The 18,699-nt window shown below is 39.2% G+C and overlaps 1 protein-coding gene across 8 annotated transcripts in view; it reads right to left on the reverse strand.

The window, feature by feature from the left end:
- The window catches only part of kmt2a (lysine (K)-specific methyltransferase 2A), a 181,561-nt gene that overhangs the window by 72,432 nt on the left and 90,430 nt on the right, over positions 1–18,699 (reverse strand). For 6 of the 8 annotated variants that reach the window (XR_011889809.1, XM_072283957.1, XM_072283962.1 and 3 more), the window contains exons 12-18: positions 14,859–14,954; positions 13,019–13,139; positions 11,418–11,531; positions 9,963–10,147; positions 5,292–5,462; positions 4,982–5,092; positions 1,430–1,503 (exon numbers count right to left, since the gene is read on the reverse strand). Coding sequence is in view for 7 of the 8 variants with exons in the window: in XM_072283957.1 (XP_072140058.1) it covers positions 1,430–1,503; positions 4,982–5,092; positions 5,292–5,462; positions 9,963–10,147; positions 11,418–11,531; positions 13,019–13,139; positions 14,859–14,954 (872 nt within the window). In the remaining variant the exon portion in view is untranslated. The remainder of the gene's footprint in view (positions 1–1,429; positions 1,504–4,981; positions 5,093–5,291; positions 5,463–9,962; positions 10,148–11,417; positions 11,532–13,018; positions 13,140–14,858; positions 14,955–18,699) is intronic. The other 2 variants (XM_072283956.1, XM_072283959.1) reach the window with 2 other exon arrangements.

Raw genomic sequence — 18,699 nt, forward strand, 5'->3', positions numbered from 1 at the left:
TTGAGAATTTGCTGTACTAAACTCAGAAGCAATTTAATCTATTTGGCTATGTCAATGGCCACCCTCTTGTTTCTGATATACACATAAAATGCTTTGGGGTTCTCCTAAATCCTACTCGTCAAGGACTTTATCCCTCCTAATTCTTAAAGTTATTTCTTTATATTCCTAATAAATACACTTCAGACCATCAGTCCACACCAAGTTCATTAACCTGACCCTGCCAGTTCTTTCAATCAGACATACTCAAGCTAAGCAACACACATCAAAGTTGCTGGTGAACGCAGCAGGCCAGGCAGCATCTGTAGGAAGAGGTGCAGTCGACGTTTCAGGCCGAGACCCTTCATCAGGACTGCACCTCTTCCTACAGATGCTGCCTGGCCTGCTGCGTTCACCAGCAACTTTGATGTGTGTTGCTTGAATTTCCAGCATCTGCAGAATTCCTGTTGTTTGCGTTTACACTCAAACTAACCTCTATCTTCACCTTAACCTCTCCATGTACTGTTCTGAAGCCCTTTCTCCTGCATCACTTTTTTAGCTACATCTTAAACTGGACTGTCTTCCTCTTTCTTTTTAAACCTTGCGAGCAGGTGGCACAGGGAGTAAGCTCAAGATTATAACCCTGGAGGCCTTTCTTTGAAATTTTTAGCCTAACTTCCCAAATTACTTTTGCAGGACTTCAATTCTCTACCTGCCCATGTCATTAGTAGTAATATGGGCCACGATCTCTGATTGTTCACATTTCCCTGTCCGAATACAATGTACCTGCTCTGACACATCCATGATCCTGGTACCACAAAGGGAACACACCACCCTGAAACTGCACTCTTGGCCACAGGAATGCTTATATGTGCTCTTGACCAGTCTCCTATCACTAGCACTCACATACATTTCAACACCTCTTGCTAAATAACAGAGTTAGTTGCGTTGCTACTGCTCCAGCTGCTGCTTTTGTGTTCCGCTGAAAAGCCACTCCAACAGTATCCAAAACAGTATACTTGTTAAATACAAACTAGTTCCCAATTACAAAGAAAATACAACTCAAAAATAGATGGTGCAATGAAATTCATCTATGCTGGTGTTTATCTTCTCCCATTCCATCCACCATATTTTGAACAACTTTTAGTTTTGATTCACATCCACAGAGTAGTCAAATTAAAACACTTACGTTTACAAATATTTAATTACGTTCACAAAAACATAACTCAGGGATTGGCAAGGATGAGAGGGTGCTTGTGGAATCTCAAAAATAATCAAAATTTAAATTCCTGCATACGTTCTTGCTTGTCCATATTGTGGACAATAACACCAATAATGAAAACCTCAACATTTCAGTGACAGTAGTTTCACAGCTTCAAGCCTCAACTCAAATAAAACCAGAAACATACTACTTTCTTTATTTACAAAGGCCAATAATGACAATAGTACTCACTTTGGAGTGACCCTATTAGGCTCCCAGAACTTGGACTCCTTCACACTAAACCATGGGAAGAATCGTTCCATTTGCTACACAAGAAGCAAACACAGGTATTGTTAGATTAAAGGCTGTCCAAGAATTCAATTAAATGCACAACATCAGATATGTGAAGCTATCCTTTCAATTATCACACCCTCTCAAATCTGAACCTAGCTGGTAAACACACCAGGCAAAAAGCCTCTTCACTGATGCTGAGCAAAAACAAACAAAAAATGTTGCAATACACTCAGCCAGTTAGGGTAATGCCTGTGAAAAAAAAAATCAAATCATTAACTTTTCAGGCACTTCTGTTTTAAGCATTTTGTAATCTGAAGTATGCAAGGACAGTCACTGGGACTGTTTGAAGAGACTGGTGTCAGCTATGAAAGTAAAAGCTTATACTTGACATTGCTCGACCATCCAGGCTTAATATATCTTCAGCAGGATAACAAAATTTCATAATTAAACAAACTTGCAATGACACACAGTAATCACCTTAACCCCCATGTCAATTATTGTTTAGTTCAGAAATTTGCAAACAGAAGGGCGATTATGAGATTCAGGCTTTGGCAAGGAGACTCAAAAATTACTGGTGTTTATTTTTCATAAAATTATATTTCTGTAAGCAGCTGATTGCAGCATCTGAAACAAAGGCTCACTATACAACACTTAACATCACATGCATACAACAAACGAATTATACAGGAGTATAGTGAAAGGATTTATCAAATGATATAAAGTAAAAGAAACAAAGCCAAACTGCACTCCTTTGTAGTTTAAATAGACAATTTAAGTACAAAATGGCAAAGTGAATATGTAGTCTCCAAACTCTGAATACTCAAATTTTTTAAGCTTGTAGAAAATTCTGGAAATAAACATATCTGCATCTGAGAAGAAAAAAAGGATATTTTTTCATCCACTCTTTAATGACATTGACTTTGTGTCAAATTATTTACTTTCAAACAAATGTTCTCTTTAGTTGTGAATACCATAAGAATTGGGAAAGACTGTCTAGCCTATCAAGCAAACCTTTATCAGTGAAATAGCTAAATAAACTGTTGTTCACTTCTGGTGATAAAGTTGAAGCAAGAGCAAAAACATCATTTGTTGGAACATGACATTTATCCACATTTCAAAATCTAGGCAGAATTAGATGAGAGTTGCCAGTCTGCATCATTGCAGTTCTACAGATGAAATTACTGCCACAATGCTGTATGGGTGGGGAGTTCCAGGAATTAGCCAGCAATGAAGGAGTACAGTACAGGCCCTTTGACTCACGATGTGGTGCTGACCCTTTAATCTACTCCAAGATCAACCTAAATCTTCCTTCTCACATAGTCCTTTAATTTCATTTCATCCATGTACCAATCTAAGAGTTCTCTTAAATATACCTGATGTATCTGCCTCAACCACTACCCCCAGGCAGCGTATTCCATTCACTTATCATTCTGTGTAAAAAAAACAACACATACCACCTCTTACATACTCTCATATTTAAATCTTAAAATTATGGCCTCTTGTATTAGCCAGTTCCACCCTGGGAAAAAGCAATAGCTCTCTATCTATACATGTTTCTATGTATACATCTTATACACCGCTATCAATTCACCCCTCATTCTCCTTTTTTCCAAAGACCTATGCCTCTTATCTTGTACATCTCTATCTATCAAGTCACTCTCACCCTCTTTTCGTCCAAAGAGAAAAGCCCTAGCTTTTTCAACTCTCCTTGCAGGCCATGCTCTCTAATCCAGGCATCACTCTGGTAATCTCCTCTGCACCCTCTCTAAAGCTTCCACATTATTCCTATAATGAGGCCACCAGAACCAAACACAATATTCCAGGTGTGGTCTAACCAGGGTTTTATAGAGCTGGAATATCACCTCACTGGTCTTGAACTCAATCCTCCCGTCTAATGAAGGCCAGCACACCAAGCGCCTTCTTAACCACCTATCAATTTGCACAGCAACTTTGAAAGATCTATAGATGTTGACCCCCAAGATCCTTCTGTTCCTCCACACTGCTAAAAATCTTGCCATTAACTTTGTACTCTGCCTTCTGAAGTGTATCCCTTCACATTTCTCTGGACTGAACTTTATCTGGCACTTCTCAACCAAGCTCTGCATCCTATCAATGTCCCATGGTAACCTACGACAGCAAGATGTTCAACTTGGAGGGGAACCTACAGATGGTGCTAGTGCTATTGTTCTTTTTTGGTGTGAGTAAACGCAATCCCTTTTTCAGATGGCACAAACTGAGATGCAACAGAGATGCACTGAGATGCAACACAGAGCGTCATAGGAAGTCATTCCTGCCTGTGGCCATCAAACTTTACAACTCCTCCCTTGGAGGGTCAGACACCCTGAGCCAATAGGCTGGTCCTGGACTTATTTCCTGGCATAATTTACATATTACTATTTAACTATTTATGGTTTTATTACTATTTATTATTTATGGTGCAACTGTAACGAAAACCAATTTCCCCCGGGATCAATAAAGTATGACTATCACTATCCTAACTGTAGCCATTCTCTACCTTTGATGTAAGGAATTAATGTTTAATATGTGGATGGGACACCAGTTGAATTCCAATCATACAGTTTTGTCCTGGATGGTAACACATCTTGGAGCTACACTCATATAGGCTTCTAAACCCACCTCTGCAGGCTCTTGCTAATAATCAGTACTTATGTGAGGAAAGAGGAGGACAAGGACAGATTCTTGGGAAGTTAAGAGGTAAAAATACGTGAGCAAGATATGGGCGGCTAGCTAAAAATAAGTCACCGAGTACAGGAGGAGAGTGTCAAATGTGGCATGGTTAGTTACAGACGATGCAAAGGAAGAAAATATTGACATTAAATAGGATTGCTAAAATCCTATGGTAGACTTGGAAACCTGACTGCATAACTTAAGCTGCGAGAAAGAAAATCAAGTTTGAGGAACTTTACTTCTCTTTCCCTTCAAGCTCCAATTTAATGGGCAAAGATTGGGAGGTGGAGTGGGAAAGGCAGGGGTGAAGGAAGGACAATTAGGGGAACTTACTTCTGAGAGCCAATGACAACATATTTCAAAGTGAGGAAACAGTACCTGAAGAGAGTGATCCAAAAGAGTGGGAAGGGAAGGTTAGTGGGCCAGCATTTTAGTGGAAATGCAGTCTAGGGGTCAGAGTTGGGAAAATTAAAAAGATGAGTATGGAGGCATCATGAAATGAGATAATGAGATAAAAAAGACCTAATCACAACATAAACACCACCATTTTAAAACTTTAAAGAAAACTTAAGTGGGACTCTGGAACTGAACAATCTCAAAAATACTGCTGAAATATTCTTACCAAGAAAGTCAGGAACATTCAATCACTCAACAAGAGAAATAATACACAAGTTGCTATGATTAACCTGTGATAACAGTTGGTGGTTGTTGCTTGGAGACATAATTTTTTCAGCATGATTGCATCTTAACGTTTTAATATTGCAAAATTATTTTGCATTGATATGCACTCTAAAGCACATAGAAATTACCAATCCTCCTTACCCGTATAAAGAACGCCTTGACCATGCTATTGGCTTTTTTGTTTTCAGGCTGCCCTCCATCACAGTTCATTGCTGTTTGAATGATCTTTACAATGTCATCACTGAACTCCAGCTGAACATAACAACAGTAGATAATCAGGCATTACAGCATTTGTCAACAGATTGCATATGTTAATTTTAGGAGTCTGACCCATGTGAAGATACCATATGATGCAGAACATAGGGCAAGTCATAAGTCTTTCGTCATGGACTACACATTATTTCAAATATTTTTCAAAATTTCTCGACCGGCAAATAAACCAGAATCTTACCACCGAATGGTATCTCTCCTGATCCATTTTCCTCTTTACTCCTTCCAGATCAAGAGGTTGTTCATCCTGCTGGTTTACTTCTGTAAGAACTGGAGGATCAGGGCCTTCTGGTGAGCTTCTAGCAGGGACAGCTTCTTCAGTCTCTGGATTTAGGTCAGGAGGTTTGGCTGCCTGGTAAAAAGACAGCAAGTGGAACTCAGCTGTATAATGTTTCACTTGCCTACTATTTGCACTTCAATTTCTGCACTATGAAAGCTTCAAATCACATGTGCAGTTCTGGTCACCCAGCTATAGGAAGGACATTATTCATCTGGAAAGGGTGCAGAAAAGATTCACAAGAATATTACCAGAACTGCAGGGCTTGAGTTGCAAGAAAAGATAGATCGGGACATTTTTACCTGGAGGACAGGAAAGGGGTGACTGTATAGAAGTTTATAAAATCATGTGGGGTGTAGATAAGGTGGACTGTCATAGTCTTTTCCCCCTGGGTAAGTGGGGGGGAGGGTGTTCAAGTAGGGTTAAACTCACCTCAACATGTCCTTTACAGTTAGGGTTGCCAACTTTCTCACTCCCAAATAAGGGACAAAAGTAGCACTCAAATCCCGGGACACTTTACCCCAGGAAGGACTACCATGACCATGAAGTCTTGCGCGGGCACCTGTGTGCACATGCATGACACGCGCATGTGATGTGCGCATGCGCGTACGTGCCGAATTTTTCCCCCTACAATCGGTTTTGCCTTCATCATCCCGACTGTAGTGTACGTACATTATTTCTACTTTATATAGGCTGTGTATTTATCATATCATTCCTGCTTTTACTATATGCTAGTGTTATTTATTTTCGGTTTTATGTGTTATTTGGCATGATTTGTTAGGTTATTTTTTGGGTCTGGGAACACTCAAAAATTTTTCTCATATAAATTAATGGTAATTGCTTCTTCGCTTCACACCATTTCGGCACGAAATGTTTCACAGGAACGCTCTACCTTAGCGGGGGAAATATGGGACAAGCCAACCTAGCCCAATATATGGGATGTCCAGGCAAATACGAGACAGGTGGCAACCCTATGTTCAAGTTCAACAGTGTGTGACAGGGAATGAGGAAAGGTGCAGCTGACTCATATTGTTTCCTCACGGCCAGGTAGCACATGCTTTGCGGCCCGGTGGTTGGGGACCGCTATGGTATGGAATGAGCTGCCAGAGAGCGCTGAAGAAGTGGTTACAAATACAATGTTTCAAAAATATTTGGACAGGTACACGAACAGGTATGGTTAAGAGGGATATGGGCTAAATGCATATAAATGGGACTAGCACAGATAGGCATCTTGGTTGGAATGGACTGGCAGGGCAAAGAGTCTGTTTCTCTGCTCTATGACTCTATGGCTATGGGGTGACACAGTAGTGTAGTGGTTAGCACAATGCTTTACAGTACCAGCGACCTGGGTTAAATGCCCGCTGCTGTCTGTAAGGAGTTTGTACGTTCTCCCTGTGACCACGTGGGTTTCCTCCAGTGTTTCAGTTTCCTCCCATGATCTAAAGACATACTGGCTGGTAGGTTAATTGAGCATTGTAAATTGTCCCGTGATTAGGGTAGGATTAAATCGGGGGTTACTGGGCAGTGCAGCTCGAAGGGCCAGAAAGGCCTATTCCACGCTATATCTCAGTGAGTAAATAACTAAGGCCTGATTTTATAATCGAAATCAAATACTGATACCCAAATAACATAGAACATAAATCAGGAAAGGACAAGTACAAAATAATTGTTCCCTTCTGTTCAATGTTCTTTTACTTCCTATTGTTCCTTTCGAGATTCTCGTTCCCATACACAGATGAGAAAGGCACTTTCGTTGGGCATTTTTGGTGAATTTAATATTACATCCACCAGCTTAAGCACTTTAATTAATACAAAAGAACACTCCAGACTCGCTGAATTTCAAGGCAAAAATTTAAATGAAATTAGACTTTTAGCACAAACAACAAGACTTGGAAATTCAATCCTGCAGAGCTGTTTCCTTATAACACACATGCAAAAGTCAAAATTTTCCCCAGAGTGGAATGTAGTTTGATTGTTTCCAGGCTGCACCATGCCACTTTGGAAGGCTAACTTAGCAGTTCCTGTCATGAATCATGGTTAATTCTTTTTGGCATCAAAGATACAAGCAAAACAGAACATAGAAGAATACAGCATAGGAACAGACCCTCTGGCCCACAATGTTGTGCCAAACTAAATAAATTAGTAATCAAATGGCCAACTAAGCTAATCCCCTCTGGCTACATAATGTCCATAACTTCCATTTTCCTCACCTTCTTGTGCCTATCTAAACATCTCTTACAAGTACCTAATGTCTCTGCCTCTACCACCACCCCAGGCAGCACTTTCCAACCACCCACCACTCTTATGTAAAAACAATCTTGTCCTCACATCTCCTTTGATATTACCCCCTCTCACCTTAACTGCATGCCTTTCAATCCTGGGAAAAAGATACTGTCTGTCTACTCTACCTATGCCTCTCATAATCTTATAAATCTCTATTATATCTCCCCTCAGCCTCCATGGCTCCAGAGAAACGATGTCATATGCTCAGGATCTGATCATCAGACACAATCCCCCAACACCCACCCACCCCTGCTCCAAATACAGACCCTTGACTCATAATCACATTCATGGGCACCTAGCTCAGGGTACATCATCATCCAACTTTCCTCTCACCTTGCCCTATCAAAGATCTTCTGACATCGTTGGCCTCAGCCCCACTATAACTCCACAAAGTGGTCCCCGCCTCCAATTTCCCCTTGTGCACTCCACACTTACAGAAAGGCCAATTCTGAAGCGCCTAACACCTTGAGCACTTCTGAATTCTTAACGGTGAGTGCACAACCAAACCAACATTGGCTTCCCACACTTCAAATGATTACTGCATCATCGTGGGAAATGAATTGCTATGCCTTCAACTTTACAATCCTCTTTGGGTAGGTAACACAGTTAGATAATCCCTTTAACATGCAACAACATTCCATAAATTTGAAAAATTCACCGAGGAATGGTATCCAGAACCCTATAAAGAAGGAATATCTGTTTAGAATACCTAAAATAAATCTACAGGAATGCAGGGTTCTTATAGGAATAAATAGCCAATGAATAACGGACAATAAAAACAATCAACTTCTATGCCCTCTGGGAACTTATGGGTTTCTATATTTATCAAATTTGTTCTTTGAAGTGCATCACTTGTTGTAATGGAGTTAAATATAGCAGCCAAGCTACAAACAAGGTCTCACAAATGTGAACATAATGAGCACCTAAAGAAGAATGTTTCCCAAGGCTGTAGAAACCAGCTATATCATACCACTGCTCCCCTTCCTCCAAACAGTCTTCTTTAAATAATGCCATAGAATTTATATCATTTTAATCAGACAAACTCTAGGATTTAATTTCACTAAAATGGTAACAACTACACTCATGCAACCTATAGCATGAGTTCAATTTCTCAGCTTATCTTGGGGATACAATCTGCTGCTTCAAAAGTTGACAGTTGTACCAACTGTGCTAAGCAGTCAATAAAACAAACCCAGAGAGAGACCAATGTTTTATTCTCATTATCTCCAGATGCTGTGTAAGTCATGCACACTTCTGAACTGAAGATGAAGAGAAATCTCGGCTGGATCATAAATGGTGTCCAGTTACTTGTGCCAACAAGTGCATGTGGACAGTGAGTACACAATTATGATTCTCTTCAAGGTAAATGTTTTCCTTTAACATAAACAAAGACTATGAGAGCACAATGAGGAGTGGTAATCTAACCAAAGGAAAGAGAAACACAAAATGAAAACATCCATCAAATCAAGCCACAGCTTTAAGATTAAAATTAAAGGCTGGGAAGAGAGAAGCAAAGTTGAAAATAAAGTTGTTGCATTTTGTTAATTAAAAAATAGCATTTCCATTTCATCTTACGACAAAAGAGGAGACAACTTTGGCCTATCAAGTCTATGCTAGCTTATAAAGCATTCCCATTACCCCACTAATTTTCCCCGTTACCTATTCTTCCCCATATTCCTAACAACTCCCTCCATATCCTACCATTCACTTAAGGGCAATTTAGGGAAAATCAATCTACTAGCATATTTTTAAGATGTAGGAGAAAGCCAGAGCATCCAAAAGAAAGTGCAAGTTACACACAACACCAAAGATGAGGATTGAACCTAGGTTGCTAGACCTACAAAGCATATACATACCAGTTGGATAGATTAAAAACAAAGATTATGTAACGTTTCCACAATGATAGGTTTTATGGTATTTGCCTGGGGAAGGCCAGAACACTTTTTAAAAATAAAAAACAAATCCTCTTCCCCAGTTTACAAGAATGAATAAAATCATTACTAAGGGAACATTTGGAAACACTACGATTATGAATTATTAAAATAATACTTTATTTTCAATTACCAGATATGGGATTGAGCTAAACTTTTACTATGAAGCACACTGCATAGTAGTTAAAGTTGAAATCTCTCAGATTCATCTGTTAATTTATTTCTGAATGCATAAAACGCAACAATCCAAACATAAACAAATAACAGGAAACTTACAAATGAAATTCACAGCTGAAACTATGTAATGTATCCCTTCTAACTGTCTGTTTGACACCATTTTAAATGAGCAGCTCAGACTTACCTGCCTGCATCGTAGCAAGTGACTGGTCGTTCTAGAATTTAGCAATGCAGTCAAGACTTGCTTTAAAGAGATCTGCAGTTCCTTGCCTAGTGCCAGTCGCCATTCTGCAGGGTGTTGCTCCGTGCAATTTATGCATGTGTATGCCACACTTTCTGGAAGATTTGACAAGATTTCATACATCTCATCTGGATGAAGATAAAATCAATGGTAAAAATTATCATGCACAGCAAGACACCATTCTGAATAGAATAGATTCTGTAAACTTTTCAAATCAATATATTGGGACATAACACAAATGAAAAAGACAATGCAGAGGATGCAGAACACTATTATCTCTACATGCCGCACTAAAAAAGGGCTTATTAGCTTTGACCTTCCTGGCAACTGAAATTAGCAGAATCCAACCAATCCAAAATACACGTGAAAATTAGCTGGATAATCAATCACGTCCCTTTAAGTAGTACAACTTTTATAAGGCATGGCTAATAACATGATCACAATAGGCTCCCAAACTTGAGCCTGAACATGGTGTCATCTGTCAATTATATAGTTTCAACATGGAACAACTCCTGATGTTTAAGTCGTCACTGACTCAAGGCTGCACCATTCTCCCTGCTGCTATATGAGCTTCTGATAATTTTCATCAACTCTACACAGGATGGGGGCAAGTAGGCCTATTCTATTGTAAATGAAAATTAGGGAACAGTTGGTGGGAATGTGGGGGGGGCGGAGAAAGAAGAAGAAAAATTATCAAAAAGCAAACAACTATTTGCTGCATTCATTCATTCATTATAAAGGCAGGGTTCATTCAGATTTAACTCTATCTATCTATCCTGACACCAAAATCATTATTCCCCAAGAAAAACAGTCAATTAACTATAAAGAAACAATCACAAAACAGCAAAGAACCTGGGTGAGGAAGTCTGAACCAATGCAGAAATCCATGCTGGAAAATGCCTAAAGTAACAAATGAGACATAACCAGGATTTGCCTTATTTTTAAAATATTCAGTTAACAGAATTTTTATTTAAAATATATCAAGACATTAGCACCCCCCGCAAAAAAAAAAACAAGTTGGGAGGAAATTATAAACGGCAACTTAATTTAAATGGTTGTTAATGTCAGAATTTGAGATTCTAACAACTTACATGACAAGAAAGGGGTTTTCTGGTTACGTGACAAAGAACGAAACAGGAAATCAAGAGGCTAATATTATACAATGAAGTTAGAAGGAATTCTAATGTGAAAAACAATGTAGACTGTGCTCACATAAGAAAAAAACATGAACTTGAGGGACTAGTTGCACAACATTTTATGCATTTATACTTTGTACTAAGAGCTCTAAAACAAATCAAATCTAAACCAAACAAAAACACATCAACCAACAATTGTATCTTCTTAGTATAAATTGTCAGTTTTCAACCAGGGGAAAAAAAATTCTTCACTTTAAAATACCTGACAAGCTTTCACACTTTGCATGAACCCAACGATCACACTTTCCACACTGCATCATCTTGCTCTCATAATCATCATCATCGTAGCACTTATCACACAGTGGGCAGAAGTTTCCTAAATATAAACAGCAATTAACATCAACACAGCGTGCATCCTTCCAGTATTCTTGACGGTCCTCATCAGCACTGACACATGCTTTGTTCAGTATTTTACAAAAATGGGTTCCAACATATTTAGATTTACACAATCTTATAAAGCATACATAATGGAATCTAATTGACCAGCTGCAATGTTATGCGATCAACCAATGACACACTTAGGAAAACAAAAATAGCTCCTTGCATGGATGTTCATGAACAAACAGAAGGGAATCACAAAACAAAAATCTCTCAAGTTAAATTTAATTAAGTCAGAACATTGCCTTATTCTTTCAGTGGAAAAGAATGGACTCAAGAATACCGTTATGCCTGTTTTATCCACCATGAATGATATTGGTTCCAGCTTACTCAAGCTAGTTTTCTGTTTAATAACTACTAGTTACAGCATACCACTTGGTGAATGTCATGTCCCTCATCAGTGATACAGTAATCAAACAATTTAGTCAGTGAAAATGACAATAATGACCAACTGATTTCAACTTTTATAAGGCAACAAGTGCATTCCTCAGTTGCTCACGATTTAGACAATGAGCAGCTGTTGACACCAATCAAACTACAAAGCTCAAACTCTCAAGCTATCTTCCCATCCAAATGCATTTCCAATCAACTTACAATCTAATGCACAATAAAGTACAGAATGAGGCCCAGCCATGATTACCCTGGCATAGAATAGCCTGGCATCTCACTGGCTCCTTGCTAGGCGGGCAAGGGTCAGAGGGATAACCCAAGACCCGAAAATAATCCAAATAATGAATCAAAACCATGAAAAGAACGGGAAGAGTTAGCATCTACTTGCTATACCAGTTTCAAAACTACTCAAGTTATTTATGTGACTTGTGGAACTTCCTCCCAGATCTCATTAGCTGGATCCTCTTCACTTCTAGACAGGCACTTAAAGGTTGAGGAGTTTGAGCAGACCTCCAAACTACGAATAGTCTCTGAATTCCCACTTAGATATAATTGTAACTTCAGCAGTTTTCTTGTCTCTATGTAGCTTTTAATGAGATTTTTTAAAAAAGCAATCAGGTGCAAGCTTCTGTAACGCACAAAACATTTACAGAGAAAGCTAAAGTAATTTTGTAAAGTGTAACACCCTCTAACAATCCCATCAAATACTTAAAAAGTATTGGTGTCAACATGCCCAAGGCTCCTGACCTTAGCAATCACATTTTCTTAATACATGAAAGAGGGTGCAGTTGTAACATAAATAAAAACCATGCCCTCAGCCAACACTTGCGTACCATTTGTTGTCTTAAAGGGCCTTTCACTCAAGAAGAGAATTTTCCACAACGGGACAAATCACTACGCACAACTAATTTGCTGTGAGCAAAGCTTTATTAGAAACCTCCAATTCATTGTTTGAAAATTACTTTACTTCAACTGCTGTAGGACCAGTAGCCAGGAACGGTAACCTTGGTGAATATAACAAATATGCATGCTTACCTTTATCAAAAAGCTTCTCGCATTCATGACATAAAGAAAAATCATGTGACCACTGTGCATCCCAGCCTTTCCCTGGCGTTGTAGCTCCACAACTCTTGCACCTTACACATTTGGTGCATATCTACAGAGGAGATCTTTATTAGAAACCATTAAAGCAGAAAATGACCAGAAGCAAGCACAGCATCACCCATCTGATAGTGGAGAGAAAAATGATTGCATTTAAGGGATAAATAATCTACTCTGATATAGAAAGTAACTAAAATGGCAGCCACCTTTCACATTCTGACCAGTTTGCTGTGTATTTTCAGTATTTGCTACTTCAGTTCAGATTTTTGCATTTTTCTTTTTATAGCCTTTTAATAAATCATGAACACATAACTATCTAGAACTTTAAGCCAAAACTAGAGGGGTTATCAATTTTTCTTCCTATGCCTAATCATGAAAGCAATGCAAGAAATCACTTCAGAGTTCAACTCTGATCCTCAAACTCTATGGCATTTAAAGTGAGGCAAAACATGCACTTATCGAGTTCTTAACTTGCTCAATGAAAGCTGCAGCAATACTAATAAGCTAACAAATAAACTCTTCTCAGGCTTCCAGCCGGGCACAGGTATCGAGACCTGTGCCTGGCTGGAAGTCAGAGAAGAGTTTATTCATCATTACATGCCAGAAAAGCACTAGATTCTTTTTCTAATAAATTAAGTTAGTTCATCCTCCAATTTTTACATGACTTCAGTAAAAAATTTTATTGGCTAGCTTGGTAGCTCGCCCTACGGAAAGTGGTTGCTATTCAGATGCACATTACATGAACACACCAATGTGCTACTTCACCATGCCCTTGGTTAATTTTGTCCTATGTAGGGAACAGAACCTTACTGACAATTGCAAAAAGAAACCTGGCCTCAACTTGCCGATGCACAAATAAAGAGAAAGAAGATTGGTACAATGATAAATCTGCTGGCAATGAAGAACAGAAAGCAGAATCTTTATCCACAGGCAACAGAAATAGAAATATGTACAAAACCAAAACAGGGGATTTTATATGCATGATTTGGAAGAGTCAAATCAATGTTGTTTGAAGTACTAAACAGAGTTCAATGAAATGCTCCTCACCAAGAGCCTGAGTTGATCCTGCCATATGTATTCAGAATGAATGATATTAATATATTCAAATAATAAGACTTCCTTGATTACAGTTTCTTGATGTCTCAAACATTCATCTTATCTATGTATAGTCCAGAATAAAACAGAGGCAAGTTACAGACATTGATCGTGTGGATAGTCAGAGGCTTTTCCCCAGGGCCGAAATGGCTAATATGAAAGGGAACAGTTTTAAGGTGCTTGAAAGAAGGTACAGAGGAGATGTCAGGGTTAAGGTTTTTTTTTAAAAAACGCAGAGAGTGGTGAGTGTGTGGAATGGGCTGCTGGCGATGGTGGTGGAGGTGGATATGTAGAAAACCTACAGCACAATACAGGCCCTTCAGCCCACAATACTGTGTTGAACATGTACTTACTTTAGAAATTACCTAAGTTTACCCATAGCCCTCTATTTTTCTAAGCATGTATCTATCCAAGAGTCTTTTAAAAGACCCTATCGCATCCAATGGATACAATAAATATGATACAATAGGGTCTTTTAAGAGACTGTTGGATAGGTACATGGAGCTTAGAAAAATAGAGGGCTACGGGTAACCCCAGGTAATTTCTAAAGTAAGTACATGTTTGGCACGGCATTGTGGGCTGAAGGGCCTGTTTTGTGCTGTAGGTTTTCTATGTCCACACTAAGAAATTAAATGGAGATAAAGTAGTCAAAACTTTTGCACGAATTAACAAATCTTACCCAGACTTTCTTTTTCTTAGTTGGTTTTGTTGGATAGTTTGGTCCCAGGCACTCTGGGTGATAGCTGTTTCGACATTTGCCACACTCAAGAAGCTGCTGCGTGAAAAGAAATGTCTTAAGTTCTCCCTAGAATTAACCATGAGAAGGTCAAAACAAACTAAAACATCCTAACTGGAAATTGTGTGGGCAAGCACCAGAGCTCTTTAGAAAATGAACCAAGCAATGAAGGAACATAGAAAATCATAAGGAAGTCTAATTAAACTATTTTTATCTGAAAAACTCAAAGGTGCTGTATAGATAGTATATTATTACAGTTGACTATGATGAATCTGGATAAACTCATGCTGTTTAATCAGATTGATGCACTATAACACTCAATTTATTGATTTCAACTGGGCCTTTTTGAAAAAATTGTGCAGTGAAGCACTTTCCCAGGCAGACAAAAAAAATCCCAGTGTTTGGCCCCCTGTGTGGCCTTATCCCTTAGTAGAAGAGACCAAAGACAAGTAATTCTGATTTTTCTAAATCTAATGTTCATAGCACGTGCTCAAATGTAATTCATTTTCCTGATTCACCATTACATACTGCATTAATGTACTATCTTGGACAGGTTGCATTTGAATCTGATGGAACCAATATTCTTGCAGGCAGGTTTGCTAGAGCCGTTGGGAGTAGTTTAAACTAATATGGCAGGGGGATGGGACCAGTATGATAGAGCCGAGGATGAGCCAGCAGGTTTAATAGTAGATGATGTCATACGTAATGTGAACTCAAGGAAGGACAAGCCAGTGATTGGGAACATCTGCAGACAAAGCAAAGAGTTAAGTTGTATTACAGAGGTAAAATTCATAAGGGCGAAGAATGCAGGACTGAAGGTGCTGTATTTAAATGCATGTAGCATTTGGAATAAGGTGGACAAACTCATGGCACAATTAGAGATTGGTTGGTATGACGTTGTGGGCATCACTGAATCGTGGCTGAAAGAAGGTCATAGTTGGAAGTTTAACATCAAAGGACATACTTTGTATCGAAAGTCTAGGCCAGAAGGCATAGACGGTAGTGTGGCTTTGTTGGTAAGAGATGGAATTACATCTTTAGAAAGAAGTGACATAGGGTCAGAGAATGTTGAATCTTTGTGGGTGGAATTAAGAAATTGCAAGGGTAAAAATAATCATTATGGAAATCATATATAGGCCTCCAAATAGTAGCCAAGATGTGGAGTTCAGATTATAAAGGGAGCTGGAAAGGGCATGTAATAAGGATAATGTCGCAATTGTATTAGGGGACTTCAATATGCAAGGAGATTGGGATAATCAGGTCGGTGTCAGATTGCAGGAGAGGGAATTTGTTGAAGGCCTTTGAAATGGCTTTTCAGAGCAGCTTGCACTTGAGCCTACTAGGGGAAAGGCTATCTTATATTGAGTGTTGTGTAATAACCCAGATTTTATTAGGGATTCATACCGCATTTGAGAGGGAGAATCATAAGTCACATGTATCAGTATCACAATGGAATAAAGGGAATTACAGAAGAACGAGAGGGGAGCCTGCCCAGGTGGATTGGAGGGGGATACTGGCGGGGATGATAGCTGAACAAAGGTGGCTGAAATTTGTGGTTATAGTTCACAAGGCACAGGATAGATACGTCCCACAGAAGTTCTCAAATGGCAGGGTCTAGGCAACCGTGGTTGACAAGGGAAGTTAAGGACTGCATAAAAGCCAAAGAAAGGGCATATAAGGTAACAAAAGTGAGTGGGAAGTTGGATGATTGGGAAACTTTTAAAATCCAACAAAAGGCAACCAAAATAGCTATAAGAAGGAAAAGATGAAATATGGGGGCAAGCTTGCCAATAATATAAAATAGGATACTAAAAGGTTTTTTTCAGTTATATAAAGAGTAAAAGGGAGGTCAGAGTTGATATTGGACCACTGGAAAATGATACTAGCAAGGTAGTAATGGGGGACAAAGAAATGGCAGATGAACTTATTAAGTACTTTGTCTCAGTCTTTACTGTGGAAGATACTAGCTATGTGCCAGAGGTCCGTGAGTGTCAGGGAGCAGAAGGGTGTGCCATTGCAATTACAAAGGAAAAACTGTTAGGGAAACTCAAAGGTCTTAAGATGAATAAGTAACCTGGACCAGATGGACTACATCCCAGAGCCCTGAGAGAAGTTGCTGAAGAGATAGCGGATGCATCAGTCATGGTCTTCCAGAAATTATGGGCCAGTTAGCCTAACCTCAGTAGTGTCAGAATATATTATTAAGGATGAGGTTTCGGGGTACTTTGGAGACTAATGATAAAATAAGTCAAAGTCCGCATGATTTCTGTGAAGGGAAATCTTGCCTGACAAATCTGTTAGAGTTCTTCAAGGAAGTAACAAGCAGGATGGACAAAGGAGAGGCAGTGGATGTCATTTACTTGGATTTTCAAAAAGGCGATTGATAAGGTGCCTTACATGAGGCTGCTTAACAAGATAAAATCCCATGGCATTACAGGAAAGATACTAGCATGGATAAAGGAATGGCTGATGGCAAGAGGCAGCAAGTGGGAATAAAGGAGTCTTTTCTGGTTGGCTGCCAGTGACTAGTGGTGTTCCTCAGGGGTCAGTATTGGGACCACTACTTTTCACATTGTTTGTCAGTGATTTAGGTAGTGGAATTGGTGGCTTTGTGGCAAAGCTTGCAGATGATACGAAGGTAGGTGGAGTGGTAGGAAGAATTGAGGCAGCAATGTGATTGCAGCAGAACTTGGATAAATTGGAAAAATGGACAAAAAATGTGGCAGATGGAATACAGTGTTGGGAAATGAATGATAATGCATTTTGGCAAAAGGAACAATAGTGCAAACTATTAAATAAATAGGAAGAAAATTCAAACATCAGAGATGCAAAGGGACTTGGGAGTCCTCGTGCAAGACTCCCAGAAGGTTAATTCACAGGTTGAGTCTGTAGTAAAGAAGGCAAATGGTATTCATTTCAAGGGAATAGAATACAAAAACAAGGAGACAGTGCTGACGCTTGATTAGACATTGGTCAGGCCGCACTTGGAGTATTGTCAATGGTTTTGGGCCCTTTATCTCAGAAAGGATGTATTGTCAATGGAAAGGTTCGAGAGGAGGTTCACAACGATGATTCCAGGAATGAAAGGGTTAACAGATGAAGAGTGTTTGCCAGCTTTGGGCCTGCACTCACTGGAATGTAGAAGAATGCGTGGGGATCTCATTGAAACCTACTGAATGTTCAAATGACTAGATAAGGTGGATATGGAGAGGATGTTTCCTCTGGTGGGGGTATCCAGAACTAGAGGGCACAGCCTCAAAATTGAGGGGCAACCTTTTAGAACAGAAGTAAGGAGGATTTTTTTTTAGCCAAGGAGTGGTGAATCTGTGGAATGCTCTGCCATAGATTGCAGTGGAGGCCAAGTCCGTGGGTATATTCAAAGCAGAAGTTGATAGTTTCCTGATTGGTTGAGGCATCAAGGTACGGTGACAGGGCAGGTGTGTGGAATTCAACGGGATCCGCGATCAGCCATGATGAAATGGCGAGCGGACGCAATGGGTTGAATGGCCTAATTCTGCTCTTATGTCCTATTGTCTTATCTCTACAACACCAATGTATTTTACAGATGAAAATAGGAGAAAATACATATATTTTTCAAATGCCAAGTATTCACCAAAATAAATGACACTAGAAGAAACCAATGGAATTTTCTGTTTGGGGGAAGAGCAGAAGGGCTTGAGAAGGCAAGATAGCCATATAAATTTGAGGTTAGATTAAGGCTTAATTTCTGATTAGTGTTTCATTTTAAAAATATTAAGAGTACTCTTTGTGACACATTTACTCC

This window comes from Mobula birostris, chromosome 20 (assembly GCF_030028105.1).
Source record: "Mobula birostris isolate sMobBir1 chromosome 20, sMobBir1.hap1, whole genome shotgun sequence".
Taxonomy (NCBI): Eukaryota; Metazoa; Chordata; class Chondrichthyes; order Myliobatiformes; family Myliobatidae; genus Mobula; species Mobula birostris.